The sequence below is a fragment of the Neofelis nebulosa genome, chromosome 8 (assembly GCF_028018385.1).
Source record: "Neofelis nebulosa isolate mNeoNeb1 chromosome 8, mNeoNeb1.pri, whole genome shotgun sequence".
Classification (NCBI taxonomy): Eukaryota; Metazoa; Chordata; class Mammalia; order Carnivora; family Felidae; genus Neofelis; species Neofelis nebulosa.
In genome coordinates this window covers 58,405,030-58,431,777 of record NC_080789.1, presented here as the reverse complement: position 1 = coordinate 58,431,777, position 26,748 = coordinate 58,405,030, and the positions used below count along the sequence as shown (strand labels likewise).

At 52.8% G+C, this 26,748-nt stretch overlaps 3 protein-coding genes across 10 annotated transcripts; all 3 read left to right on the top strand.

Annotated features, from left to right (window-relative positions):
- Positions 1 to 1,765: 1,765 nt before the first annotated feature.
- PIP4K2C (phosphatidylinositol-5-phosphate 4-kinase type 2 gamma) lies at positions 1,766 to 12,669 on the top strand. The gene is made up of 10 exons (XM_058742235.1): positions 1,766 to 2,053; positions 4,611 to 4,708; positions 5,412 to 5,508; positions 5,877 to 6,020; positions 8,540 to 8,686; positions 8,878 to 8,916; positions 9,512 to 9,625; positions 9,997 to 10,264; positions 10,477 to 10,580; positions 10,766 to 12,669. The coding sequence occupies exons 1-10, from the start codon at positions 1,880 to 1,882 to the stop codon at positions 10,844 to 10,846; spliced, it is 1,266 nt and encodes a 421-aa protein (XP_058598218.1). The 5' UTR covers positions 1,766 to 1,879; the 3' UTR covers positions 10,847 to 12,669.
- A 1,094-nt stretch (positions 12,670 to 13,763) lies between these two features.
- On the top strand, positions 13,764 to 19,132 carry DTX3 (deltex E3 ubiquitin ligase 3). Of its 6 annotated transcripts, none has more exons than XM_058742240.1 (6): positions 13,791 to 14,151; positions 15,463 to 15,527; positions 15,721 to 15,797; positions 16,171 to 16,906; positions 17,868 to 18,085; positions 18,434 to 19,132. In XM_058742240.1, the coding sequence occupies exons 3-6, from the start codon at positions 15,769 to 15,771 to the stop codon at positions 18,507 to 18,509; spliced, it is 1,059 nt and encodes a 352-aa protein (XP_058598223.1). In that variant the 5' UTR covers positions 13,791 to 14,151; positions 15,463 to 15,527; positions 15,721 to 15,768; the 3' UTR covers positions 18,510 to 19,132. The 6 variants fall into 6 exon arrangements, with proteins under 6 accessions (XP_058598219.1, XP_058598222.1, XP_058598223.1 ...); XM_058742241.1 differs by having other exon boundaries at positions 13,794 to 14,151; positions 16,152 to 16,906; XM_058742236.1 differs by having other exon boundaries at positions 13,764 to 14,151; positions 17,868 to 18,510.
- A 301-nt stretch (positions 19,133 to 19,433) lies between these two features.
- Positions 19,434 to 26,564, top strand: ARHGEF25 (Rho guanine nucleotide exchange factor 25). Of its 3 annotated transcripts, none has more exons than XM_058742233.1 (16): positions 19,434 to 19,625; positions 19,925 to 20,039; positions 22,307 to 22,521; positions 22,658 to 22,753; positions 22,828 to 22,904; positions 23,102 to 23,168; positions 23,364 to 23,467; positions 23,655 to 23,724; positions 23,843 to 23,932; positions 24,017 to 24,109; positions 24,297 to 24,347; positions 24,547 to 24,624; positions 24,825 to 25,025; positions 25,170 to 25,350; positions 25,594 to 25,709; positions 26,103 to 26,564. In XM_058742233.1, exons 1-16 carry the CDS (start codon positions 19,527 to 19,529, stop codon positions 26,211 to 26,213), a joined length of 1,764 nt encoding a protein of 587 aa, XP_058598216.1. In that variant the 5' UTR covers positions 19,434 to 19,526; the 3' UTR covers positions 26,214 to 26,564. The 3 variants fall into 3 exon arrangements, with proteins under 3 accessions (XP_058598216.1, XP_058598215.1, XP_058598217.1); XM_058742232.1 differs by having other exon boundaries at positions 19,439 to 19,625; positions 25,594 to 25,805; XM_058742234.1 differs by lacking the exons at positions 19,434 to 19,625; positions 19,925 to 20,039 and adding an exon at positions 20,708 to 21,369 and having other exon boundaries at positions 25,594 to 25,805.
- Positions 26,565 to 26,748: the final 184 nt, after the last annotated feature.

Sequence of the window (26,748 nt, the reverse complement as noted above, 5' to 3'; positions counted from 1 at the left end):
TCTTGTTTTCTTACAGCCAGATTTCCTGACAAAGTCTCAAGCTTCCCCTCCCCACTTCTTTGCCTCCCATTCATTCCTCAGCTCACCTTGAACTGGCTCTTGTTGTGCTGACACAGCTTCTCAAAGGTCACTGGTTGCCAAATACAATGGGCACTTCTCCATCCTTGTCTGCTTCACCCCTCCATGACATGTGACACAACTCTTGACTCCTTCCTTTTGGAAACTCTACTCTCTGGTTTCTGTGACCCTGCTCTCCTGGCTCCTTTCATTTAGTCTTATTAGTCTTCTGCCACTGGCATCTTAAATGCTGGTCTATACCACGCTTTCTCTCTTAAATGCTGGTCTATACCATGCTTTCTCTCTTAAATGCTGGTCTATACCATGCTTTCTCTGGGAGATGTCCTCCACACCCATAGGTTCTCAATTACTCAATCTGTATCCCCAGCCCAGGCTATTCTGCTGAGCCCTGGGCTCATATGTTCAATTGCCCTCAGGTACCTCAAACACACTCCAAACTGAACTTGTCACCAAACTGCCCCCTTTCAGGTCACCACCACCAGGTCAGTCTGGGATTCATGCTCAAGGTCTCCCTTTTCCTCAAGCCCCACATCCACTCAGAATTTTTCAAATTGACATCAAACTGTATCTTTTTTTTTTAATTTTTAAATGTTTTATTTATTTTTGAGGCAGAGAGAGACAGAGCATGAGCAGGGGAGGGGCAGAGAGAGAGGGAGACACAGAATCGGAAGCAGGCTCCAGGCTTTGAGCTGTCAGCACAGAGCCCGACACGGGGCTCGAACCCACAAACTGTGAGATCATGACCTGAGCCGAAGTCGGACGCTTAACCAACTGAGCCATCCAGGCGTCCCAAGCTGTATCTTTTAAAAAAATGTTTATTTATCTTGAGAGAGAGAGACAGAGAGAGTGGGAGAGAGTATCCCAAGCAGGCTCCATGCTGTCAGTGCTCTGAGCACCAAGCCTGAAGTGGGGCTCAATCCCCCAAACTGAGATCATGACTTGAGCAGAAATCAAGAGTCCCATGCTCAACTGACTGAGCCACCCAGGCGCCCCTCAAACTATACCATACCTTTATTTATTTATTTTTGAGAAAGAATGCATGAGTGGGGTAGGGACAGAGAGAAAGGGAGAGAGAATCCCAAGCAGTCTCCTCACTGTCGGTGCAGAGCCCGATGTGGGACACGAACCCACAAAGGGGGTTGTGAGATCATGACCCGAGACAAAGTCAGACGGCGTAACCAACTGAACCACGCACCCCTCAAACTATATGCCTTTACATGCCATTCCCTCGTTTCCATCCCAACAGCCACTGTTTTAGTTCGCCATCTTCTGTCTAGACTTTTAGAACACTCCTCCAGTCATCCTCCAGAATGATGCTTGAGTGGTCCTTGTGAAAGCACATTTAATCCATCGAAACCACTTAAGGAATCTCCTACTTCGTAAAGCAGCGCTTTGGGGAGGGAGGTTACTCCTAGAAACTGGGCAAAATCGGCAGGCGGCGACTTTGCAGCAACCGAGCCCCACCCACTCCTTCCCTGGAGTGAATCAGGCCTGCCCAGGTCGCGTCCCCATCGCCTCGGTGGCAGGTCCGGGCCTGGCGGACAGCCCACCGCCCGCAGGGAACACGGCTTCCGAGCGCCCGCCCCCAGCGCCAGGTGAACCCACCCACCGCGCGGACGTTGGGGCCGGGCTGGCGCCAGGGGGCGGAGCCAGTCCCGCACCGCCCTGCTGCGCGCCTGCGGGGCAGCCTCCGGTCACGTGACGGCGGCCCAGGTGAGCACCGCTTCCGGGGTCGGGAGCCTGCTTCGCCGCCGGCTCGGGTTTTCCACTCAGTCGGGTGCACCCTCCGGAGAGGGAGACTATGGCGTCGTCCTCTGTCCCGCCGGCTACCGTATCGGCGGCGACAGCGGCCCCGGGCCCGGGTTTCGGCTTCGCCTCCAAAACCAAGAAGAAGCATTTCGTGCAGCAGAAGGTGAAGGTGTTCCGGGCGGCCGACCCGCTGGTGGGCGTGTTCCTGTGGGGCGTAGCCCACTCGGTGAGACCTGGCATTAGCCCCCCATGAGCCCCGTCCAAACCCAGCTGCTCGTGCTCCTCCGGGCGTCCCTGTTTCCACGCTCCCGCCTGCGGAGCCCCTCGCGCTGCCACTTTTCCCCGCGGCTGTCCTGGTCCCTGCCCACCAAACCTCAGGTGTTCCCCGGCGTATCTTGTTTTAGACGTTGTTGCTTGGTTGGTTGGTTTTTGAAATGTAGGCTTTTGGTTCCCCTCCGCCCTACATTCCACCACCCTAGTTCCGCCTTCTCCACCTGAAATCCAACTTTCTCCCTTCTTCCTGCCGGGTCCAGCCTCAGCCCCAGGCCACAGAGACTGGCCGGGACCCGGCATCAGCTGGAAGGACATTAGGGGGAGTGGCTTTTCAGGGTTGGTGGTAGAGAGGTCTCCGGTGAGAGTGTGCGTGTGGAAGGGGAGCAGGGAAGGTAGCTGGATGAGGGGGATCGTTCGCTTTCCTTTCCAGCTGCTGTCCTTGATTTTGGAACCTTGGCTTTGAGGGAAGTTCCAGGCTTTCCTGGACTTTCTGATCCTACTTGTCCTTTCCTTTCCCTTCCAGAGGTACAACATTTCAGAGAAGCTACCCACCCTCAGCCTCATTAGGACTTATGTATGGTATATTTCTTTGGTCTTAATTGCATCCCCGTTGCTGGCTGGAGTGATGGCGTTTGGTGTAATTGGGGGACATCTCTGACCAAACAGATGGCTGAGGAGCTCTGGTCCTGGGGACACTATGATGGCGAACTTTAGAAACAGGTAGAGGCTATGACCTGGGAATGAGGAGGAGGCCAAAGAGGCCAGTGAATCTCTTTTTCTTTACTCAGGTGCAGGATGCACAACTGTTGCCCCTTTTCCCTCAGATCTGGAGTGGGAGGGATGCCGTGACTTTGAATGTATCAGGCAATATTTTATGAATGCATTTCCTTGAATTGTTACAGTCATGGCAGGAGGTGAAGAGAATACAGTTTTTGTCCCCTCCTTAATTTGGGGTTTAAAATGTCTTTGGGGGTCTGCCAGCTCCCTTTTGCATTTGTGGTTCTGTGGACTGCTCCCAACTCCTGGGTGGTAATATCTTTAATTAGAGAGTATCCAGGCTAAGGCACTTGGGATGGGCAAAGCAGATGGAGGTAGGGCTGCCTCTCATACGTACCTTCCAGGTGACCCATCCATCCCTTTGGGAAGCTTAACAAGGAGGATTTTCCTTTGCTAAGGATAGAGGGTGTTACATGAGACCTGCCTCAGCTTCCCCAGGTATATATACTTTAGCTCCAACACCCCACCCTCCAGCCAACACACATTTACTTCAAGTGTCTAGAATGGAGAATTCCTTGAACATATGTCTTAGTGATGATTCAGCCTGCTTAACAGCAGGTGGCGAGGAGGGGCATGAAGAACTATAGCTGAATTTTAGGCTGGGAATCTCAAGTGGCTTTTTTCCCCCACCCTGGAGGAATATGTTCTGCCCTTCTTTTCTACTGAGAACGAGAGGAGCACAGTTTCACTGAAATCTGTGGGATTTAGGTTAGACTGCACTTCATAACCTGTGTTGAATGATCAAGTAAAGTTAGGCAAGGCATTCATTTATTCACTTAATAAACACTTCAGGACCCCTTGTGCCAAACATTATGCTAGCAAGGCACCCGAGAGATGCAGACAATTACACCTGGTCCTTGCCCTTGAAAAGCTCATGATTTAGGTGGGGAATTTACATAAACTAGCCATTAGAGTCATATGATAAGTGCACTATTAAAGGTGGGTGAGCAGTACCATGGCAACGCTGGGGGGAAAACACATCTCCTTGGGATTTCTTAGTACAGGAACTCCCTTTCCACCCCAAATTAGCAGATGGTTGGCTCTGGGGGCCAGGGAGGGCATGTGTTGCTCGCCTCTTTTGGGCCGTGGGTTGGCTTGACTTTAGGAACAGATACCTTAATGAACTCTTATCTTCCGCCCACCTGCATTCCCTCTAGAATCAGCTGCTCTTCTTTACCTTACATCCAGGCAGGTGGGGACCTACTAGAGAGACCTGGGTCAGGGTGGTCTGGAAGGACTGGTCCTGTTTGTAAGGAGATGCCTCCTGAAGGATGTGGACATCTCATTCTTGTTGCTGTTGACTCCCCAGAGTCCCATTAACACTCTTGTGTACTTTAAGGAATGCCTTTTGTTTTGTTTTTAATGGAGCATGGAACTGTTTGTCTTGAGTCTGCTGAGGGTATTTTTTTTTTTTTCTTTAGAACTTCTCACAGCTTTAAAAATAGTCCTGAGCTGCTTACAGGGTTTGCCTAATATAAAATGACTGCTGTGAGCATGAAGTTCCACGGGGGTGGAGTGTGAGGGGCTGTGTGTGGGGGTTGCTCACTGCAGTCCTTGCTGGGCAGCAGAAGAGGTCAACGCATTCTCTCACCTCTGGCAAGTAGTTGCATAACCAGTGTTTTTAAAGGAATGAGGTTTGAGTTGCCCTTTTGTGACTCTTGCCCAGACACAGTGTAGAAGTAGCTCTCCGTACCCCTACTCACTGGCTCCCTATTCTTGTTTTGGCTTATCAGATCAATGAGCTCAGCCAGGTGCCTCCCCCAGTGATGCTGCTGCCAGATGACTTTAAGGCTAGCTCCAAGATCAAGGTCAACAATCACCTTTTCCACAGGTATGTGGAGATCCTTGGTCTTCTCACGTCAGCCTTCCCAGAAGAGAGTATTATGTAAGTTTAAGAGTTAAGATGCCATGAGTTGAAGGTTTTAGATGTGGAAGGCAACTTACAAATTCTATGTTCTAACCTCCTTCCCAGTGCAGAAATTCAGTATCGTGCAAAGAAACCATTGTAATGACTACCAGTGTAGAGAATGCTGGAATATTTATACTAGTTTGTTTTTCATCTGACCTGGTGATACCAGAGAGTAAATATATTTGGATGCTCTTACCATTAGCCTTCTGATAGAGACTGCTTGAAAGAAATATCTGAGTCTCCTAAGTGCTCCCGGTATCAAAAGATGCCATTCAAAACTGTGGCACCTATTGCCGATTTTAGGATGTCTCGAACTTGCATGAGATTTGGGAAACACTACTGTTTGGCTGGGCATTAGATCCTGGTTTGTTTAAGCTGCTTACCAGCCATGTGTTTGAAGCAGGCCCCTCAACCACCCTGTGCTACAGACTCTCCTTCTATAAAATACCCCTTTAAATATAGGGAATAAAATAAAGGAAAAAATATACCCCTTTAAAGGACTTCACAAGAGTTTTATGAGACTCAAATAAGGTAATGTGTATGAAGGTGCTCTGTAAACTGTCAAGCCCTGTATAAATGTAATATTGTTAACTCTGTTTTCTTGCCTTGAAAACCCTTATTTCAGGGAAAATCTGCCTAGTCATTTCAAGTTCAAGGAGTATTGCCCCCAGGTCTTCAGGAACCTCCGTGATCGATTTGGCATTGATGACCAAGATTACTTGGTGAGATTACTCGGGTTTTCGGGTGAGGGGAGTCATTTCTCCCTAACAAATGGGGAACTCCTTGGGCCGGTCATGTTTGGAGATATGAGAGCCTTGACAAGTCTGATTCTTTACCTATTTGTGGTCACAGGCATCTCAAAAATCTGATGAAAGCCACTTACCCTTTCCTTGGGGGAAAATGTGGCCACATTAAAAATTTTGCTTTCACTATCATTCACTCCATAGTAGGGTCATCAGATTAAGATCCCCAGCTCAACCTTTTATGCAAGGGTTTTATCCACTTTCAGGCACATTCACTTGACCATTATCCTATGACTTGCATCTCCATGCAAAGAGGAAAAGAGCCTCTGGCCTATTTGTGTCCCCAGGTATCCCTTACCCGAAGTCCCCCAAGTGAAAGTGAAGGCAGTGATGGTCGCTTCCTTATCTCCTATGATCGAACTCTGGTCATCAAAGAAGTATCCAGTGAGGACATTGCTGACATGCATAGCAACCTCTCCAACTACCACCAGGTCAGGCCTCTTTCCAGCTTCATCCTTTCCCCTTCCTCTCTATTCATAGTTTGGCTGCTAGAGCACATTGGGAGACTTCCTATCCCTTCTCCTCCCTGCAACGTATTTTGCTTCCCAAGAAGCACTTGACATCATGTATTTGAAAACGAGGAATTTCATAAAAAGCCTCTGAATACCTCGTTGTGTTCTTTTCTAAATAGGAGAAGTTAGACGTGTTCCTTCTCCTTTGGCATTTATAATCGAAAAGCACTGTGGATTGATATGTAAAGGGCACACATACAGCAAAGTATAAACTGTAGACTAAGCCAGAATTAGGTGAAGTGTTAATGCCAAATATACTGTCAGGAATAAATGCGGTTTTGAAGAGAAAATCAGGATAAGCACACAATTGGGGATAAACTGGAGGAGAGAAGCCATGATCACATCCAGTCCTAAGTGGGATTAGGGAGGCTATTCTGTCTGATTAGATTAACTTGGAATGTGGAGTTTCTGGAATATTTTGGTGATAAAAACACTGAATATCTTCCTACCGAAGAAATATATCCCCAAAGTCAACGAGCAAGGAATAAATGAAAGACTCGAAAAATGTTTGGTTTATTCAACAAACACTGGATGTCTATTCTTACTAGGCCCTACATTAGGCAGTAGAGAAAGAAGTGAATGAGGAAGAGACCCTGTAGTATCTCTTGGTCTAACGGCAGAGAGTAGGAAATGAGCATTAGCACACAGCAAGATGTGTGCAGGAGTAGAGGTACGTAGAGAATGCTGTGGGAGTGCAGAGGAAGAGCATCCCAACTTACCTGGGGAAAGAGCTGCACTGGGAGATTCAGGGAGAGATTTTTAGAGGGAATAGCATAGAAGTTGAGTCTTGGAAGACTAGAATGGACTCACGGGAAAGGTGGAAGAAAGCATTCGAGGCAGAGGAAAACACATAAAGGCACAGAGCTCTGAGACAGGTATGTTGTTTAGAAATAGCCCTGTGAGTGCATTTTCAAGAATGGGTTAGAGGAAAGAATACCTTGAGTGAAGATGCCAAGTAGGAGGTAATGATAACAGTCTAGGTGAGGAATGACGAAGGCTGGAGGAGGGATGGCAGTGGACACACAGAGGAAGACCTGTGAGAAACTCATGGGAATTCAGGCAGAGGTGCCTCCAGATTCCTGGTTAGGGATGACTGGGTGTCCACTCATTAACAGTTGGGAAGCAGAAAAAGAAACCGGTTTTGGGGAGAAGACAGCTTTGATTTAGATGTGTCGAATGCAGGGTTTCTACAGTTCTTCCAGATACAGATGTCCCGTAAGTGGTTGGGGAGTGGAGTTCAGGAAAGTAGAAGTGTAGATTTGAGAGTTACAGGTGAGTAGATGGTAATGAAAGCCGTAAATATGGATGAGGTTATTGATGGGGAAATATGTGGAGAAGACCTGAAAAGAAGGCTGAGGATAGAACCTTGAGGAGCAAGTAGAGAGAGGAGCCCATGAAGGAGACTCTGAATCGCTGGATGCCCTGCTTTGTTCTGTGTGGGATTCGAGGAGAGACAGGAAGATAATTGGAAGAGTGGCAGAGTGGGGCTCAGGGTGAAGAGAGTTCTGGCGAGAGACTGGTCAGTGGGATCCGGTGCCACCTACTTGAAATACAATGACTAGAATCCCTGTTGGATTTGGCAACTGAGGGATCTGAAGAAGGGAGGAGTAGAGAGATTTCAAAGGAAAACCAAGGGTATGATCTGATTTTACTGGTTTGAGGTGTAAACGAGAGGAAGTAGGTTGATTGCGGACTACTTTTCCAAGAAGGCTGGCTCTGAAGAGAAGTAGGCAGCAATACTGAGAGATGGTTAGCCCTGAAAGAGGCCACCATGCAAACATTTTTACTACAGGAATCTAGCCCACCAGGAAATGTTAATCTAGGTAAAATCACTTCATTGGTAAGCAGATGTCATTTCTTTTTTTTTTTTTTTTAATTTTTTTAACGTTTATTTTATTTTTGAGAGAGAGAGAGACAGAGTATGAACAGGGGAGGGGCAGAGAGAGAGGGAGACACAGAATCTGAAACAGGCTCCAGGCTCTGAGCTGTCAGCACAGAGCCCGACGCGGGGCTCGAACCCACAGACCGTGAGATCATGACCTGAGCCGAAGTCGGATGCTTAACCGACCGAGCCACCCAGGCGCCCCACAGATGTCATTTCTAATCCTGGTTCTGTGACCCCTTGTACTTAAAGAGGGTCTAAAATAAGGATCATTCTTACCTTCCTCATCTCAAAGAGTGATGAAGAGGAAATGAGAGAAGGCACTGTCAGATTAAGAGACATTCTACAGATGGACTACATCAGAGGAGACGAGGAACCCGAGCGGCGTGGATAACCGCAGGCTTCTGTAACAGTCCCCACCACTTTTGGCCTCGTAATCTCGCTACTTGAAGTTGTCTGCCCTACCCTGGAACGGTGGTATTTGAACTCCCGTCCCTGGGCTGTTTATGCATTTACTGCTCAGCTTCTCCCCATTCCTTCCTCCCTTCTACCCCAGTACATCGTGAAGTGCCATGGCAACACACTGCTGCCCCAGTTCCTGGGGATGTACCGAGTCAGCGTGGACAGCGAAGACAGCTACATGCTTGTGATGCGCAACATGTTTAGCCACCGTCTTCCTGTGCACAGGAAGTATGACCTCAAGGTAAGAAGAGGATAGCTAGGGCTGAGGGAGAGGCTCCTGATAGCCTGAGAATGGGGAAGGGCCTGGGAGGGCACTTCGATGGTTCATTTCAAAGGAAAGAAGACTGTGGGTTTGAGTACTTGTCTTAGGAGCTGGATCCTGACTATTCTTTTAGCCACTTCTGCTGACTTGATCTTTGGGTCTCTCCACAGGGCTCCCTAGTGTCCCGAGAAGCCAGCGATAAGGAAAAGGTGATACTAATATTAGATGATAGGGTGAGGGATGAGGGAGGGCAGATAAAGGGATCTCTTTAGGATAGAGGTAGGGATCGTCAGCTACTTATTCTTATCTTAAACCGCCAAAAAGAAGAGAGATGTAAACCTGTGCTGATCCAGGGATTAAATGTTTGGAATGCGCAGTGGAAAAAGGTGCTTTCTCACTGGCATAGGTTATTTCCTGTGGAAGGTTTGGGGATGGATGAAGATGACAAACTTTAAGAGTAAAATGCTTACCCTCTACCCCCCACTCCGGGTTCTTTGTATCAAGCAGCTATTTTTGCTTAAGAAGAAAAAAGAAAAGTCAGCATGAGGGGTCTTGACTGAAAGCCATAAGCAGAAGGTAATGGGATGTGATTTGGGGTACCGCTGCAGTGACTGAGTCTGGAGAAGCCACTAGAGCTGAGAACAGCCTCTGGGGCAGCATTGCAGTGTGGAGTCAGAGAGGGGCTGTAAGATCTCTCTCCCCTCAAAGCCACTGAGTTAGATGTAGAGCCCCAGGTAGAGCATGGTTCTCTGAGACCTTGGGGAGAGGGATATATTCCCAAGGTGTCCCTTTACTTATTTTCAGGTTAAAGAATTGCCCACCCTTAAGGATATGGATTTTCTCAACAAGAACCAGAAAGTTTATATTGGTGAAGAGGAGAAGAAAGTATTTCTAGAGAAGCTAAAGAGAGACGTGGAGGTGATGATTGGGGTGCTTTGGGAAGTAGCTGCTTCCTTTAGCTCCCCACAGGGCGGTTGTTTCTCCCATTCACAATCTGAGGGAACTGCTCCCCTTCCTTTTATTCTTTGGGTTCTCTGCATGAAGGGGAGTTGGGTTTGAGACATGAAAAACTCCTGGAGGTGACCCATGGATGGGGTGGCTGGAATCAGTTAAAAGGATGACCTCAGATACCAGGACATTTATGTACTAAAGGGCAATGATATACTCCCTCAATCTGCATCCTTCCTTCCACCAAGAGGGCCTCAGAAGCTCAGGAGTGGAGGTATAAGGGTGGTATGTGGGAGTGGGGAAGGAGATCTGAGGTATCTGACTTTTCAGTGGGGTCTCAGTTCCTAGTGCAGCTGAAGATCATGGACTACAGCCTTCTGCTGGGCATCCATGACATCATTCGGGGCTCGGACCCAGAGGAGGAGGGACCTGTGCGGGAGGAGGAGTCAGAGGGGGATGGGGACTGTGGCCTGATGGGACCACCTGCGCTCGTGGGCTCCTATGGCACCTCCCCTGAGGGTATTGGCGGCTACATCCATTCTCATCGGCCCCTGGGCCCTGGAGAGTTTGAGTCCTTCATTGATGTCTACGCCATCCGGAGTGCTGAGGGTGAGAAAGGTTCTGGGAATATTAAGGGTGTGGGGCGGGGCGGGGGTGGGGTGGGGGGAGTGGAGTGGGGGGGTGGAGGGCTTGGCCTTGTAGAACAGAGACCAGGGTGGTGGGTGGAAAGGCTGCTTAGCTTTTCAAAACAGATCTGATTGCTTCTTTGGGAGAGAGAATTGGGACAACACATGCTCTTCATTGCTGGTTTCTTTCCCCAGGGGCCCCCCAGAAGGAGGTGTATTTTATGGGCCTCATTGACATCCTGACACAATATGATGCCAAGAAGAAAGCAGCTCATGCGGCCAAAACCGTCAAACATGGGGTGAGGGTTCCCCAAAGCCTTCCTGTCTTGACTGTTTGGGAACAGGGAGCCTTTTGTGCTGGAGCAGTGGGGTGGCAAAAGGACAAAGGGTTGGGGATGGAAGTGGTGTGGAGTGGAACGGAGGGTAGGCAGTGGGGAGAGGTGTCAGGGTGGTCTGACACCGTGTTCCCTATCTCCTGTCACAGGCTGGGGCAGAGATCTCCACTGTGCATCCTGAGCAGTATGCTAAGAGATTCCTGGATTTTATTACCAACATCTTTGCCTAAGAGACTGCCTGACTCCATGCTGACTGCTGCTTTATGTTCAAGGTGGCAGGGTTGTGAGAGGCTTAGGGGAATTGTGGAATGTTGACCACTGTTTCTTCTCTTCCTCCTTTGTTAAATACTAGCTACAGGCTCCTTCCATTCAGATAACTCCATCTTGTTGAGTAGGCTCTTCCTGGCCCTCAGAAATACATTGTCCTATCTCCCCGTCTAGTTTTCTTCCTTCTTTCTCTCCCCCCCAACAAGTCTGCTTGCTTCATGAGAGTGTTAATGTTGACTCACTCCCAAGTGCCTTGATCTTTGTACATGTCCTGTTGTTTCTATAACATAGGAGGTGATGGGGGAAGGGGGTTCTCTGCCATCTTCAGGACCTGACTGGACAGATGGACCTGGCTCAAGAAGCTACTACGGATGCACTTTGCTGCATGGGATACACTAAGAGTGTCTAAATTTTGCTGATAACTTTATAGAACTCACTGTGGCATGCCTCCTTCCCAGGAGTCCCTGGGAAGGAGGACTTTCAAGATACTACAGTTGTGGGTGCTGGCATGCACATATGTGATGGGATGTGGCCCATCTTACACACACATGGGGTGGAGAGTGGCGAGCCAGCTGGCACCTCACAGAGGTGGGATCCAGGAGGACTCGCGATTATGTGGGGAACTGGAGGTCTTTGTCAAGAATTGACTGCTCTCCAACCTCTTCCCTCACCCCACTTCCGCCCCCCACCCCAGTACTTTGGGCACAAGAGCCCAGAGATGACCAAAGTGTTCAAGTCTGGGTGAAGATGTTTGTTGCTGCTCTTCACCAGGACCTCCCATGCCTCCTGGGGCTGGAACCCTTCAGTGGGGGTGTGGGCAGTTCTGGAGGCTGGGGTGATGGGCCAGGGTATAAGGTTCATTCCCAGTGCTAGATTTCCTTTCTTCATGTCTAGCCATCCCTGAGGTTTTATTCCCAGCAGGGGGGAATATCTGTACCCGGGTCAACCCTGGTCATTTCAAGAGGATGAAGGTCTCCAGTGTGGGGGCCTCCATTCTCATCGGCCCCTGGGCCCTGGAGAGTTTGAGTCCTTGGAGGTGTGCGCCTAACATATTTCCTTCCCAGCCCCTTCTCAAACCCTTTTTCCAGTTGGATTTGTCACTCTGTTCCTTTCTTTCTCATCCCATACCACTACTGTGTCTCCCAGGGGACAGATGGCCTTCTTTGTCATCTTCACTCTCCACCCCCAGAGAGGAGTCAGAGCCATAACTCAATCACCCGGCCTCCTCCAAAGAGTCGAAATGACATGTGATAGTCTCAGAATGTAGAGGACCCTGATGAACCAGATAGTGGCCTCCCCTCCCCCTAATGCCTCTGGGGCTAAGGCAGCCATTCTTGCTACCCTCCATCCCCCTTATGGCTTCTATGCTTTTTTTTTTTTTTTTAACATAAAGATGGGCACCAGCGACTGGCCTGTGGGGATGCAAAGATTCTTTGCTCTGTATCTAGCTGGACTGATCTCACAAGAAGTCATGCAGTCATAAAAGAGACTTCCTTTCTCTCCTCCATCTTCTGCTCCAGAGGAAGTAACAAGAGGAGTCCACGGCTAAAGATTAGAGCCCCTATAATATCTCCCATCAGGGGCCTGATGATCTCTCTCATTCCAACCGTCTACCTTTCCCCTGTTGAATGCAATAAAACTCCGTGACACCAGCAGCTGTTGCTCTTTAGAAATTGGTTTTCTGACCATGTGGCTGATGTATCATGAGCAGTATGGTCTTCATTTGTTGCTTCTGTTTTTCATCTTTTTTGTTTTATTAATTAATAAAAAAGATCTTGTGTATTTACTCCCATTGCTGTCATTGTATAGGAAGTAACTTATTGAAGCCATATTCCTTCACAGGCATGCCTCCCCTCCCCCACTTTCCTGAGGAACACTGTGCTTAGGGGTGTGGAGACCAGAAGAAGAATTGATCTTTAAGGTGTTGGGCTCCTAACTAAGAATGTGGCTTTCTAGATAGATAGCTGTGAACTTAAAAGGTTGTGAGGGGTGTGCATGGGAATGAAAAACTTACTCTCCAGCTTTGTGGGAGTTCAGCTATGGGTTGGGGCAGGGAGAACAGATGATGTGACTGCCCCTCTTCCCCCAAGGTTCTGGGCTTGATCACACACCCATTCCTGTAAAGGTGAGTGAACCTCTCAAAGCACGCATGAAGGAGCTAAAAGAAGGCACTGGGTGTCCCCCAGGCTTCCTGGGAAAGATATCCTCTCTGCAGAGCAGGAAGAGGACAGCAGGGTCCTGGGAAAGAAAAAAGTGACCAACCCTCCAGCCCAGAGGGGGAGTGAAGAAAGGGGTGGATAAACAGAGGTTGTTGCCAGTCTGGGAGATCCAGCACTGTTTGGCTGATGAGGTCTTTTGGCTGGTGGAAAAACCTGGCTTGATGTGGCCCCAGGGAAGTGAGTTGGACTGGGGGCGGAGATTGCTCTGATGTGGGAAGCAGAACAGAACAGAGCTGTTTTTTTCTTTGAGAGTTTTTAACTCTATTTAAACCATAGACTTGACATCCCCCCCCCCCCCCGCAAGGCATTTAAAAAAAAAATGTATTCACCTCCCATTCGGCACTGGCCTCAGTATCCCTGTTTGTGGAAACAAAAATCAGAGGCACTTACCAACACCCATCTGGGAGCAGGTTGTGGGGGTCACAGAAGGTAACAACCTAGGAAAAGGCAAGCGATGAGGGAAGGAATTGAAATAGTTTAGTCCTGGGGTTTGTTTATTTTTCAGAACCAGTGCTTTTCTTTTTACTATGACTCTTCTTCCCATCCCGAATTATTCCTCAAAGGCCCTTCTAGCATAAGGATCACAGAAAAATTGCCCCCTTGCCCACCTACCTAACCAACACTCCTCGCCCACCCATCCACCACCAGCTTGCTGAAGCCGCCACGCAGCTGGCTGGAATACCAAAGGCAGAGGGCCCCTCCCGGGAGGGGGAAGCGAGAAGGGTGGCGTCTCCAAGAGATTTAACCTCCTACCCTCGGTTCCACACGCCACCCCCTCCCTCCAAAGACTGGGACAGCGCCTCCATTTTTGTTTTGGGGCGGAAGGGCAGGGGCTCTTGCATGGAAGGGGGTCAGAGGAAACGGTGATTATCACCTGTACGGGAGAAGCGGGTGCTGTCCTCCTTCCTACCCTTTCTCTCGGTCTGCACCCCCTCTGCAAACTCCCCCCCCACCTTCTCGGGGTCTCCCCCCCCTTGTTGCTAGGGCCCAGACCGTCATCCCAGCAACAGCCTCAGTCATGTGACCGGCAATGGCGGCGCTGACGAGAGGTAGGTGAGCCCGGCGCCCCCCACACCCACCGCGCGCCCCCCGGACCCCTCTCGCACCCCCCGCGCGCCTTCCCTGCCCCCCCTGAGCCCCCTCCTCTGCCTCCTCACCCGCGCGCGGTGCCAGGGGCCCCCTCCACTCCTGGCGGATCCTCTTCCTATCACCCTCCAGCCTTGGCCTCCATTTGAGGGTTCTGGGGACTGCGATCGGGTCGACATGCACCCCCACCCAGTGCTGGGGCTCTGGGGGCTCCGGCGAGAGGGGGACGTGGGGGTTGGTTCTGGGTCTTGCAGGAGGTCATGGGGGGAGGGGTGGGGCTGCCTCAGTTGATGCCCCCAGGGACCCTCGCCCCTCCCGGCTGCCCCTGTCTGGCCTCTGTCTGGAGGGAGGGACTGGCCCTGTGTCCGGCCTGGGTTGCCCCAGAGGAATCGGAGACCCAGCATAAGCTGTGGCCCCGCCTCCCTTTTCTGTGCCAGCAGGACTTGGAGCTAAGGACATCTAGGTCCTGGGTTCCCTCTGATGGCGAGGGGGGTGTTCCACCTTGGACAGACCGAAGGAGCTGAGGTTCTAGGATTTCAATTTCACTTTCTGAACCTGGAGGTGCAAATGGCTTTGAGAGGACTATGATGGAGGCACAAACAGAGCCGCTCCCCTTTGGATCAGTCTAGGAATTGAGGTCACACTAATGGCCCCTCTTTCTATTTGAGCTACATGTGGAGGTGTTGTAGGTACACCTCTGTAGTTGAACATGGTTAAGACTCAGGGGAAACAGCAGGCTCCTCCAGCTGAGCCCCTGCTGTTCCCCACCCCTCCCTAAATGCAGACTGGGTTGCTGACAGGCTTATGCTCTAGTGCTCGGTTTAAAAGGTGACAGTAAGAACTTTGTTATTGCAGGGGTTCTTGCCACTTTGTTTGCATTCCAAACGGACTTCTCCTCAAAGAAGTCTCCCTAGCGATAGGGGCTGAATTACTTGGGAATATGGGGCACGGTAAGGAGTTGGGAGCCTAGGAAATCTTCTTATCCATGTGATCTGAGGGAGGTGGCAGGAAAGTCCTCCATCTGTGTGGGTTTTCACCCTTCCTGACTTCTCTTATCTGTGCCCTAGGCTTTCTCCATAGCCTCAGAGCTGGAGGAGAAAAGAGGAAAGTTAGCATTGTTGAAGTTCCATCTTTAGCAACTTGGGGAGAGGCTGGGGATGGGATTCTGCAGGAAAGAAGGAGAAGAAATGGAAGAGGAGTTTCTGATTTGTTTCTGGGCTGCCGGTGGAGTGACATTGGTCATCATAACCCTTTACTGTCCCCCTTCCCCCTAGACCTGGTCAGCTGAGTGTGGAAAAAGAGGGATTTCTGCTGCTTTCATCGTCCATGGGCTTTCCAGGTATGTGCCTCCCTTGGGAACTTCAGCTTTCACCTGTAAATTGGTTTCCTCCATTCCATGTGCCAAGTAATCCCATTCCCAGTAACTTATACCCAGGTTCCTAGTCTTCTGTTACATGGGCTGCTGGGTTGGGGCACATGGGAAGGGGGTAGGGGGCTTCTCACTTTCCCTCCTTTTCCTTTCCACCTACCAGGTCACACAACCTACAAGTAGGGAGCAGGGACAGAGAGAGAGAGCCTGCATGCCAATTCTAAGCTCTTCAGGATCAAAGTGAGCAAAAAGGAGGGTCAAAAAGTCTCCCTCCCCTTTAAAGAACCCAGTTTTCACCCAGAGGGAGGAGGGCTAGATGATTTCTGTGATCTTGGGAGGAGTGTAAAGAGAACCAAGACTGATGCTTGGCTCAGATGATGATAATAATAAAGTTATTAAAACTTGTTTTGCTCTTCAGTGGGTGCTGGGGGTTTGAAAGATAGGAGGAGACAGAAAATGAACTTGGGGGAGGAGTTGGGGTTGGCCTTTGAGACAGTAGAGGTAATATAGGGTTGGAAAGGAACCTGAAGTAGGAGGCACTGACTTTGTCAAATAGGGACCCCCCACCCTGAGTCCCTTTCACCCTGGGGGCAGTGTCGTTCGTCCTGTCCAGAATGGCAGCCTGTGGAGGCACCTGCAAGAACAAGGTGACTGTCTCTAAGCCTGTGTGGGACTTCCTGAGCAAGGAGACCCCAGCCCGGCTGGCCCGGCTTCGGGAGGAGCACCGTGTGTCCATCCTCATAGACGGCGAGACTTCTGACATCTATGTCCTCCAGCTTTCCCCGCAGGGCCCTCCCCCTGCTCCTCCTAATGGGCTCTACCTGGCCCGGAAGGCTCTCAAGGGGCTGCTGAAAGAGGCCGAGAAAGAGCTGAAGAAAGCTCAGAGGCAGGGAGAGCTTATGGGCTGCCTAGCTTTGGGGGGTGGTGGGGAACACCCTGAGCTGCACCGCCCAGGGCCTCCCCCTCCCCCTCTGCGAGCAGCCCCGCTCCTGCCCCCAGGGGCTCGGGGGCTTCCCCCGCCTCCTCCTCCCCTACCCCCTCCTCTTCCTCCCCGCCTTCGGGAGGAGACAGAAGAGCAGGAGAGCACCTGCCCCATCTGTCTGGGGGAGATTCAGAATGCCAAGACATTGGAGAAGTGCCGGCACTCTTTCTGTGAGGGCTGCATCACCCGAGCCCTGCAGGTGAAAAAGGCCTGTCCCATGTGTGGCCGCTTCTATGGGCAGCTGGTGGGCAACCAGCCCCAGAATGGGCGGATGCTGGTCTCTAAGGACGCCACACTCCTGCTGCCAAGCTATGAGAAGTACGGCACCATCGTCATCCAGTACGTCTTCCCGCCCGGTGTCCAGGGGGTAAGAAGACCTATGGCCTGCCTTTGCCCTTTGGTTTAGCCCAAGCTCCTTTGGTGTGCCCCAAGCATGTTCTCTGGCCTAGGAAAACCGGGTGAGGGGGAGTGTGTTCGTTAGATGTGATGTAGTCTCGCTATCTCCCAGCATGCCTTCCCACTCAGTGCCCTGGAGCTGGGAGGTCCCCTTGAGGCCCAGCTTTTCCATTCCACGACTCCAAGGCACCCATGAAAATCAGGTATGGGAGAAAGGAATTGAATACCGTTTCCTTGATGACCTTGGACGTCATCAACTATTCCTGGCAGAGGTGAATTCCGTGGAGATGGTGGCTCACGTGTAGGCAGGCACAGCCCAAAGGGATCTGACCCTCCTCACAGAGCAAGAGCGTTACTTTGTTCCAGATTGACAAGGGAGGAAAATCTTGATGACAGTGGAAGGTTAAAACAGGAGTGGTCAAGAGCCTATGGGTGTTTTCCTGCTTGACCAAGAGTGATTGCCGGTCCTGGTTGGCTGAGGGATGAGGAAGCTCTGAAGAGGAGTAATGGGAAAATGGAACAGGTTAGGCAGGCAAAGAAGCACTGGGAGTGTTTTCAGGTGGGAGAAGGGAAGGCTGCAAGATAGATTATTGTCAGTCTTCACGTTTCTGCTGAGCTGTCTGGTGAGTAAGGACCAGCTACTTTCCGTCACTTTTGGGAATCTGTTCATTGCCGAATTGAGACTTGAGGGATTGAGGCCGCAGAAAGAACCTCTTTAACAGTAAGGGTTTTGTCCAAAGACAGGCTTCTGCTGCCCAAACCTGTCAAGGAAGTCTCTCCTTCCTTGAAAAGCTGTCAGCCTGTTGCTGCCCTGCCAGCATTAGCTGGGGGTGGCCCCAGACAGACAGCTGGCCAGGATGACCCTCTGTTGGCATCATGGGCCTTCAGATGCCCAGCTGCTCATTGTCCACTTTGCTTCCCCTTCCTCCCAGGCTGAACACCCGAACCCAGGAGTTCGGTATCCTGGCACCACACGGGTGGCCTACCTCCCGGACTGCCCTGAGGGCAACAAGGTGCTGACCCTGTTCCGCAAGGCATTTGACCAGCGTCTCACCTTCACTATTGGCACGTCCATGACCACAGGGAGACCGAATGTCATCACCTGGAACGACATCCACCACAAGACCAGCTGCACAGGGGGACCCCAGCTGTGCGACTCTCCTTCGTTTTCTTTTCCTTGGCTCCTCCCCTTCTCTCCATTTCCAGTGAGGGAACCACATCGGGCCCCCTCTCTCTGGGAACCTCCCAACTGGAGAGGACCACCCCCAAACTATTCAACCATCTTTTCCGTCCCAGTTTCTCTACATTAAACCTGGTCCAATATGCCCAGCTTCACCTATGAAAATAAGCAGAAGTGGGCTAAGTTATCTCAGATTTGGATATCCTTAGGGGAGACGGGAAGGGGCTGGAATGGGGCACCCAGAATGAAGGTGAGCATGAGGCTAATACAAGTAAGCTAAAACAGCTAATCCTGACCTTCATTTCTCTTTGCTCCCAGGTTTGGGTACCCGGACCCCACGTACCTGACCCGGGTGCAAGAAGAGCTGAGAGCCAAGGGTATCACAGATGACTGAAGGACGTCCCCTTTGCCAGGCCCTTGCCTTTCTCCATAGGACCCAGCGGAAGCCTCTGTTCTCCTCTCTCCCTCTGCCCCCCACACCACACAAATAGGGGACCAGTCTGACTGGGGAAGGAGTTCAGAGAGGGAGGGGGCAATCCCTTCCCCTGTCCCCCACAGGCCAAGTGCTTCAGTGCAGTGCGAGAGCCACTCCCTTCTGGCAAAAGGCTCTGCTCCCCTCCTCCCTGTGTACATACTCCCGATCTCCCTACCCCCTCCATTGCCCTTGGCTTTTTCTGGTATGTGCTGTGCTCCAGTGACTAAGCTGAGAAAGGACCTGGGTGGGGAGGGAGGGTCTCTTGAGCCCCCTGCCCCCACAAACTTCTCCACTGCTGAACTTAGGTGTGGGGGAGGGGGAATGGGGCTGGTGTGAGCCCGCAAGGAGCCGGCCTTGTGTGTTCTTCAGAAATAATCCCCCTTCTACCTTAACCTTGTCTTTTCTCTCCTGTGTCTCCGTCTCTGTCAGTCTGTCTCCCGCTCTTCTCTGCCCCCTATAAGGAGCCTCTTTACCCTGTTCTGGAATCGCCGCCAGACTGTAGCTTTTAATTTAATAAAAATAAAGTAAAATATGCAACTCTCCATGCCACACCCGTTCAGTTCTGTGGACCCGGGTGGGGGTGGGGTGGGGAGCGGAACCTGCTGAGAAGGGGAAGGGGGTGGTGGTCGGGGGAAATCCCTGTGTATCTCCCCAGTCTCTCTGTCTCCAAAGCGCTTGGGGAGAAGGTATTTAGTGGGCTCCTGCCGCTTCCATGTCCGAATCGGGATTTAGAGGGGTTTGTTTGTTGTTGAACTTTGGTTGCAGAGAAAGGAACAACCCTACCCCTTTGAGAAGTTTGGCTGGGATGGGAGTAGGGGCGGAGCCGGGCAGGGGGCGGATTCGGCAGCAGCAACTCCCCGGACGCACGCAGGCCTTGAGCCCCCCAGCTTCCGTGCCCCCTCAGCCCTGAAACTTGGAGCAGGGTAGGGGTCCAGCATGAAGCCCCCGGACCGCCCCGCCCCTGGCCGCACTGACCGGATACTGGGGGTCATGGGGGGCATGCTGCGCGCATGCGCCCTACCCGGGCAGGCGGGGGTAAGAAAGGGGGACCACGGTGGGGTCGGGTATCTTTAGGCGGTTTCAGGAGGTCTGCACCCCACAAATGAATTTACCTGCAAACAGGAATTCTGCAGGGCAGAAATCTGCAGGAATCTAAGAGTTCCAAAAGAGGGCCATAGCCCTGGTCTGGGTGAACCGCTCCCTCCAACCCAGCCTCGGCGACCGTTTTACAACAATGTGGATTTGACAGAAGGAAGAAGGGAAAGCGGGAGGTCAAGTCTGGGCGTGGAGGGCGGTTTCCTTACTACCAATCTTACTACCTTACTACCACACAGCCCCCGAAGAGAAGCCACCTAGGGCCAGGAGGGACCGAGCCACAGTCTGACTGTACCGAGGGGCATCAGAAAGGGGAGCGCGAACGTGAGGTTCCCGCCTGGGCTCCGCTGCCCGGTAAGAAGCTGGGGGTGGGTGGGGCACAGTTTGCGGTCCTGCGCAAAGTGGCGAATTCAAATAATGCTGCGCTTATTAGCATAAAGGTTCGCATCTAATCTGCATGAGACCCATTTAATTGCCAAGACCTCCAGGCTTCTCGCCCTCTAGTCCGCTGTATGTCCCCCCACATCAGCTGGTCCCGAGCCCCCGCAGGCGGAGTGTCCCCACGCCCCACCCCTGGCTCGTCGCCAGCCCAGGCTCCAGGACTTCGCCTTAATTGGTGATTAGCCTCAGCTGGAGTCCTGGGGCCTGGAGGAAAGAAGGGTCTGGCGAGAGGGCGGCACCTGGGCGGTGTTCCCCACAGAGCTCCCCATTCACTCATCCCCGAAGTTGGGGAGGGGGCTTGTCTACCCCTGCGCGGCTTGGGACAGTCCCAACACCCAGGACGTCTTCGCACAGATCCAGGCCCATCCGTCCGCTCCCTTCTCCACCGCAGAGGCTGAGGGGCGACCTGGGCAGACCCCGCCGCCCGGCTTAACCCCCACCCAGCGCACCGCAGTCGGGAGCCCGAGAGGCAGGAGGGAGGGGAACCCGAGGCGGGGGAGCCGAGGCTGGAGTGGAGAGGCGGAGGCTGTGGGGACGTGGAGTGGGAACGTGGTGGTGCCTGGGGGAGGGGGATTGGGGCTGGAGCGCGGCACAGGCTGGGGCTGGAGCAGGGAACGGGAGGGAGAGGGCGGAGCTGGGCCGCAGAAGCCCCTCCCCGCGGCGGCACCGCGGCCGGGCCTGTTATTCGGCTCGCCGTTCGGCCCGGACCCGCGCAGCGCCAGTGACTCGGGGAGTCGGCCCCCGCCTTCTCCCTGCCCGGGCCTAGAACCATCCCAAACCCGAGAGGCCGGAGACAGAGCTGGAGAGGCTGCCGCATCCCGGCCCAGCTTCCCCCACCATCCCTCCCCTCCCCGCTGGACATCTGGACCCTGGGCCACGCACCGACTGGGTTCCGGAAACACTCCCCGCCCAGCTCGGCCGCTCGGCCTCGCGCCGCCCGCTCTGCAGAGCCCCCAGCCCTCCTCCAGACCAGACTTCCGCCTACCCCTGGACTCCCCCTCCCTGTTCCCTCCCTCCCCCCCTCCCCCAGCCTGGAGCGGGGTAGGAGGGAGGGGGGGTGCGCGCCCGGCGCCGTCCCCGCCCCGCCCCCCGTGATTCCCCCTGCATGGCCGGCCCGGGTGGGGGGTGCGGGGGGGCCCGGGCGCCATGCGGGGGGGGCACAAGGGGGGTCGCTGTGCCTGTCCCCATGTGATCCGAAAAGTGCTGGCAAAATGCGGCTGCTGCTTCGCCCGGGGGGGACGTGGTGAGTTCGAGGAGGTCGCAACGGCCCAGTGTTGAGTTGGGGCGGGGGGCGGGCCGAGGGTTCAGGACTTCGGATTGCGCTGACCCTAGGGATTTAGAGGCTGGAGACCTGAACCTGTGTTTTCCAGGAAAGTGACTTAATAGATCTCCAAGATCCCGTCTGCCTCCAAATTTTTATCAGTTCAAGTTAAGGAAATCGGGGAAGGGGCAGGAGACTCTGCTCTCTGTTTTGTAGTCAACTGGGTATGAGAAAAACCCATCCACAATCCCCTTGGGCCTAGAACTGCATCTTCCTTAAATCCTTTTGCTGAGAATCTACTTCAGATCTGAAAAGGGCCAGAGGAATGGAGGAATAAGGATGGGGGGTCTAGTAGGGGCTTTATGACAAAGCACAGCTCCTCTGTTCCTGAGCCCAGGGCAGATAGCCCTCACGAGCTCTCCTCACTTGCCCCCTCTATTGGGTTTGTGCATGTGTTGGGGAGATGGGCTGCAGAAGTCTTTTCTTTTTATAGTGATTACTGCAACTGGTGGAGGAGGAGTCTGGGGGTGGCTGATGGGCTTTTAGCTGCCCCCCCCCACCTTCTCAGGGAATGGTCTGTGCCCATTGGAAGGGGGCAGATTGTAGGAGAGCAGATGGCCACCCTCAGCTTCCAGTGTCTGCCCAGATGGCTGCCCCCTCATATCTATGCCATGCTCGGGATATGGGGGAATGGAGGTTTCCAGGCCTTGGGAGCCCAGGTGTTTACTGTCCTTCCTTCCAAGGGTGCCTAGGTGAAATTTTCTAGCCCTGCCAACTCAAATGAGGATGGCAAGAGAGTGGGCCCTGGGGGAGAGGGGCTCAGCATCATGAAGAGGAGCCTCTGGGAGCTCCCTAGGGGCCCTGCATCTGGAGCTAGAGTAATATCTATGGCCCCTTTTCTCCCCCCACTCCCCATTAGAATCCTATTCCATTGCTGGCAGTGAGGGGAGTATCTCAGCTTCAGCTGCTTCGGGTCTGGCTGCCCTCTCTGGCCCCAGCTCTGGCCTCAGCTCTGGCCCCTGTTCCCCGGGCCCCCCAGGGCCAGTCAGTGGCCTGAGAAGATGGTTGGGTCATTCCAAACATTGTCTCAGTGTGGAAACTGAGGCAGACGGTGGCCAGGCTGGACCATATGAGGTGAGCAGGGAGCACCACAGAAGCATGTATGACATCCATGAAGGACACTGGGAGAGAGGGCAGGTTGGGGGCCACTGGTCATTGGGGAGAGGTAGCTACTGTTCATGACCTCTGACACTTGACCTCTGGCTCCCAGAACTGGATGCTGGAACCAGCTCTAGCCACTGGAGAGGAGCTGCCAGAACTGACCCTGCTGACCACATTGTTGGAGGGCCCTGGAGATAAGACACAGGTATGAAGAAATGGATCTGCACAGCTCCCCAAAAGGCATCCATTTGCTTACTCTAGGATGTTCTTTCCTTCCAGCCACCTGAGGAGGAGACCCTATCACAGGCCCCTGAGAGTGAGGAGGAACAGAAGAAGAAGGCTCTGGAAAGGAGTATGTAAGTGTCCCCACACTCTCCCTCCCTTTTGCTCCCTCCCTCCACCCCAGTTGTGCAACTTCCAGAGAACTGTCCCTCACATTTTAGATTTGATACTTGGAATTTCCTCTGAGGTTGGTTGTGGTAATGAAGGAGCTTCTAGTCCAGTAGGGAGGAAGTGGTTAAATCAACCATGTGCACTACTGCTCTCTTCCCAGGTATGTCTTGAGTGAACTGGTAGAGACAGAGAAAATGTATGTGGACGACTTGGGGCAGATTGTGGAGGTAGGTCCCTTTTCTCTTCTCAGCTCTAGCCCAGCCCTTTCCCTCTGCCCAAGGCTAATTTTAGGGGATGCCTTGATACTCCTCTGTCCCACCTTCCCACCACCCCCCCTACATCCCAGACTTCTAGGTGGGGAGGGGTTTTTCCTACCAGGGCTGGCCCCTGACGCTCCCGCTCTCACCCCAACCTTCCTACAGGGTTACATGGCCACCATGGCCGCTCAGGGGGTCCCAGAGAGTCTTCGAGGCCGTGACAGGATTGTGTTTGGGAACATCCAGCAAATCTATGAGTGGCATCGAGAGTGAGTGGTGGATTCCTGAGAGTGAGGGGGAAGGGCATAGATGTTTGGTAGTCTCTGTATCCCACCCATGGGCCCACTGTTGCCTGAGGAACGTTTGGAGTGGCTTAATGGCACAGCTAGGGTAGACAGCTCTAAGTTGAGTGGGGTGGGGGTATTTGACCAGCCTTTTCCCTGCCAACCCTTCCAGCTATTTCCTGCAGGAGCTGCAGCGGTGTTTGAAGGATCCTGATTGGCTGGCTCAGCTATTCATCAAACACGTGAGGCTTAAGAGGGTGGGGCCCTGGAGGGGAGGGGCTTGGGAGTGGGTCACAGCTCTCTGGAGAGGGGCTTTCTCTCCGCACCCATCCTGCTCTCCTTAAACTTTACCCCTGTTAGGAGCGCAGGCTGCATATGTACGTGGTGTACTGCCAGAATAAGCCCAAGTCCGAGCACGTGGTGTCAGAGTTTGGGGACAGCTACTTTGAGGTCAGTGGCCGAGGCACCTTGGGGAAAGGGGAACAGAATCATCAGGCTTTCCAGGCTACATAACCACCCAGTCCCTGTCCCCAGGAACTCCGGCAGCAGCTAGGGCACCGCCTGCAGCTCAATGACCTCCTCATCAAACCAGTGCAGAGGATCATGAAATACCAGCTGTTGCTCAAGGTCAGGACCACCTGTTCCCTGGGGGTACCTCTGGTTGGGACAGCCCTTTTCTCGTTCATCTCTTCAGAGTTCCTAAGGTGCCCCCCATACTTCCTGGGCATCCTCACCTGTGCTTTCAAGGGGAGGATGTGAGAGTTTCTGAGGGTGTCCTCAAGACCTCCCTGAGCATTTCTTTTCTACATCTTAGGATTTTCTCAAATATTACAGTAGAGCTGGGATGGATACTGAAGAGCTGGAGGTGAGGACTCCCAGATCTTCCTGGATACTTTTTTTTATCCTTCCAGGATCTTACTGTTTTAGTCTCCTGGGTTCTCCCAGCTCCTTGGGTGGTTTGAGCTGTCTGGCTTTTACGGGGAGGCTGGTTGAGAGGTGAAACATGGTCTGAAGAGGCCTCTTCCTTGACAATGACAATGCTTCTCTCTTCACCTGCGACCCAGCAAGCTGTGGAGGTCATGTGCTTTGTACCCAAGCGCTGCAATGACATGATGACCCTGGGGAGACTTCGGGGGTTTGAGGTATGGGGATAGAACAGGAAACTGGAGGCCCAATGCTCTTCTGCCCCAGTCTGAGTACTTGGGACGTCCTAATGGGGAATTGTCCTCCCCTGGGACTGAGCCCATGGTTGGTTGGGAGTGTCAGGGGAAGGAGGGAGGAACAGAGAGTGTCCCTTTTCTCTTCTCACTTTTTTCTCAAAACCACCGTCCTTTGGTTCTAGGGGAAACTGACTGCTCAGGGGAAGCTCTTGGGCCAGGACACATTCTGGGTCACAGAGCCTGAGGCTGGCGGTCTGCTCTCCTCCCGGGGTCGAGAGAGACGTGTCTTCCTCTTTGAGCAAATCATCATCTTCAGCGAGGCCCTGGGAGGAGGAGTACGAGGTGGAACGCAGGCTGGATATGTGTACAAGAGCAGCATCAAGGTGGGGAGGAGGCGACAAGGGAGGGGTCTGCCTGGGATAGGGTGAGGCCTCTGAGAGAATGTCTGGTTCTTGGATTTGTTGGAAGGGGCAGGAACCGGAAAGGGCCTAAAGAATTTGGGGGCTGTCTCCTATTTGCCAATCCAGGTGAGCTGCCTGGGACTGGAGGGGAACCTCCAAGGTGACCCTTGCCGCTTTGCACTGACCTCCAGAGGGCCAGAGGGTGGGATCCAGCGCTATGTCCTACAGACTGCAGATCCTGCGGTCAGTCAGGCCTGGATCAAGCAAGTGGCTCAGATCCTGGAAAGCCAGCGGAACTTTCTCAATGGTGAAGCTCTCACCCTCCCTCCCCCACATGTTCCTTCGGCCCTTTGACCTCCTGAATCCCTCCCTCACTGCCCAGTCTCCAATCCCTGCCCTCTGACCCCAGCTTCTCTTCATCTCCCCAGCAATTTATACTGGCTGACAGTTCATGGGAGGAGGGCAAAGTGGGAGGGTGGTCTGGGCAGAGCTCTTAGGGAAAAGGCCTGTCTCTGTTGTAACTCTCCTTCTGTTCCTCTCTTTGCCCCAGCATTGCAGTCACCCATTGAGTATCAGAGAAGGGAGAGTCAGACCAACAGCCTGGGGCGGCCAGGAGGGCTTAGGGTGGGGAGTCCTGGGAGAATCCGGCCTGGAGACCGGGCCCAGGTCAGCACACAAGCACCCATCAACGGCTCTCTCCCCTCCCTGCTGCTGTTGCCCAAAGGGGAGGTGGCCAGAGCCCCCCTGCCCCTGGACACACAGGTATGAGGAATGGAGCACCCTGTTATAGAATGGGGAGGGCTCCTCTTGTTCTGGGATCCCTAAATTCCCTTCCCCACATATTTCCTTACAACCACCACCTGCCTTTTGTCTGCCCCTTCCTACTGCCCTACTCTTACCCATCCCTCCTCCACTTCAACCCTGGGAGAGGCTGATGGTCTCAGATCATCTAAGATGCCTGGCAAGAGGAGGTGGCTTGGCTAGGGCATGCACTGAAAAGACAGGAGTGAGGGTGGATTCCGGAACTTTTTTTATCCTCTGACTTGAGTCTTTCCTCAGGCCCTCAGTGACTTCCCCCAAGCTCCTCGTGACTCTCCTCCAGCTCCACCAATCCCAAACACCCCTCCCTGCCAAGCCAGACTTGCCAAGCTGGATGAAGATGAGCTGTAACTGGTGAAGGCCTGGGGTGGTGCTGGCCCGGCCACCCTATTTCCCAAGGAACTTCAGGGCAAACCTTCTGGCACCACCTCAGAATTCCTTCTTGATGTGTCTGGAGAGGGGGCAAGGCTGGGAGTGGTGTTGACTTGGACGAGGATACCTAGACTCAAAAGGACTTCTTTCTGTTTAAGGAATGTAGGTTCCTTCAGCTCCCACCCCTTCTGCATGCATCACAGGTGCCCCCCCAAAAGGAGGATGTGTGGGTGGGTGGGAGGGCTGGGGCAGGGGCCAGGTAAAAATGATTGGTTTTGATTTTGATTTTGTTTCTTTCGGTTTTCTGAAAATAAAGGTTTTGTGATATCACTAAGGCTGCTGTCTCGGCAGAGGGAAGGGGAGCTATGGGAGGGGTTGGTGGGGTGAAGTGAAATGGAGAAACCAGCTGGCGTGTGGACAGTCTGGTGAGAGGAGGACACAGGGTGTAAGAGAAAAGATGTCACTATCTTTGTACCTGACCAACAGCTGCAGCATCTCACAGTCTAGACCTGGA

Coding starts and splice junctions, on each gene's coding strand:
- PIP4K2C (XM_058742235.1), top strand. CDS start 1,880: ATGGCGTCGTCCTCTGTCCCGCCGGCTACCGTATCGGCGGCGACAGCG. Junction 4,709..5,411: donor AACAATCACCTTTTCCACAG/GTATGTGGAGAT, acceptor CCCTTATTTCAG/GGAAAATCTGCCTAGTCATT. Junction 5,509..5,876: donor TTGATGACCAAGATTACTTG/GTGAGATTACTC, acceptor TTGTGTCCCCAG/GTATCCCTTACCCGAAGTCC.
- ARHGEF25 (XM_058742232.1), top strand. CDS start 19,527: ATGAAGCCCCCGGACCGCCCCGCCCCTGGCCGCACTGACCGGATACTG. Junction 22,905..23,101: donor AAGGCTCTGGAAAGGAGTAT/GTAAGTGTCCCC, acceptor CTCTCTTCCCAG/GTATGTCTTGAGTGAACTGG. Junction 24,348..24,546: donor TGGATACTGAAGAGCTGGAG/GTGAGGACTCCC, acceptor CCTGCGACCCAG/CAAGCTGTGGAGGTCATGTG.
- DTX3 (XM_058742236.1), top strand. CDS start 15,769: ATGCCAATTCTAAGCTCTTCAGGATCAAA. Junction 15,798..16,170: donor CTAAGCTCTTCAGGATCAAA/GTGAGCAAAAAG, acceptor CGTCCTGTCCAG/AATGGCAGCCTGTGGAGGCA. Junction 16,907..17,867: donor TCCCGCCCGGTGTCCAGGGG/GTAAGAAGACCT, acceptor CCTTCCTCCCAG/GCTGAACACCCGAACCCAGG.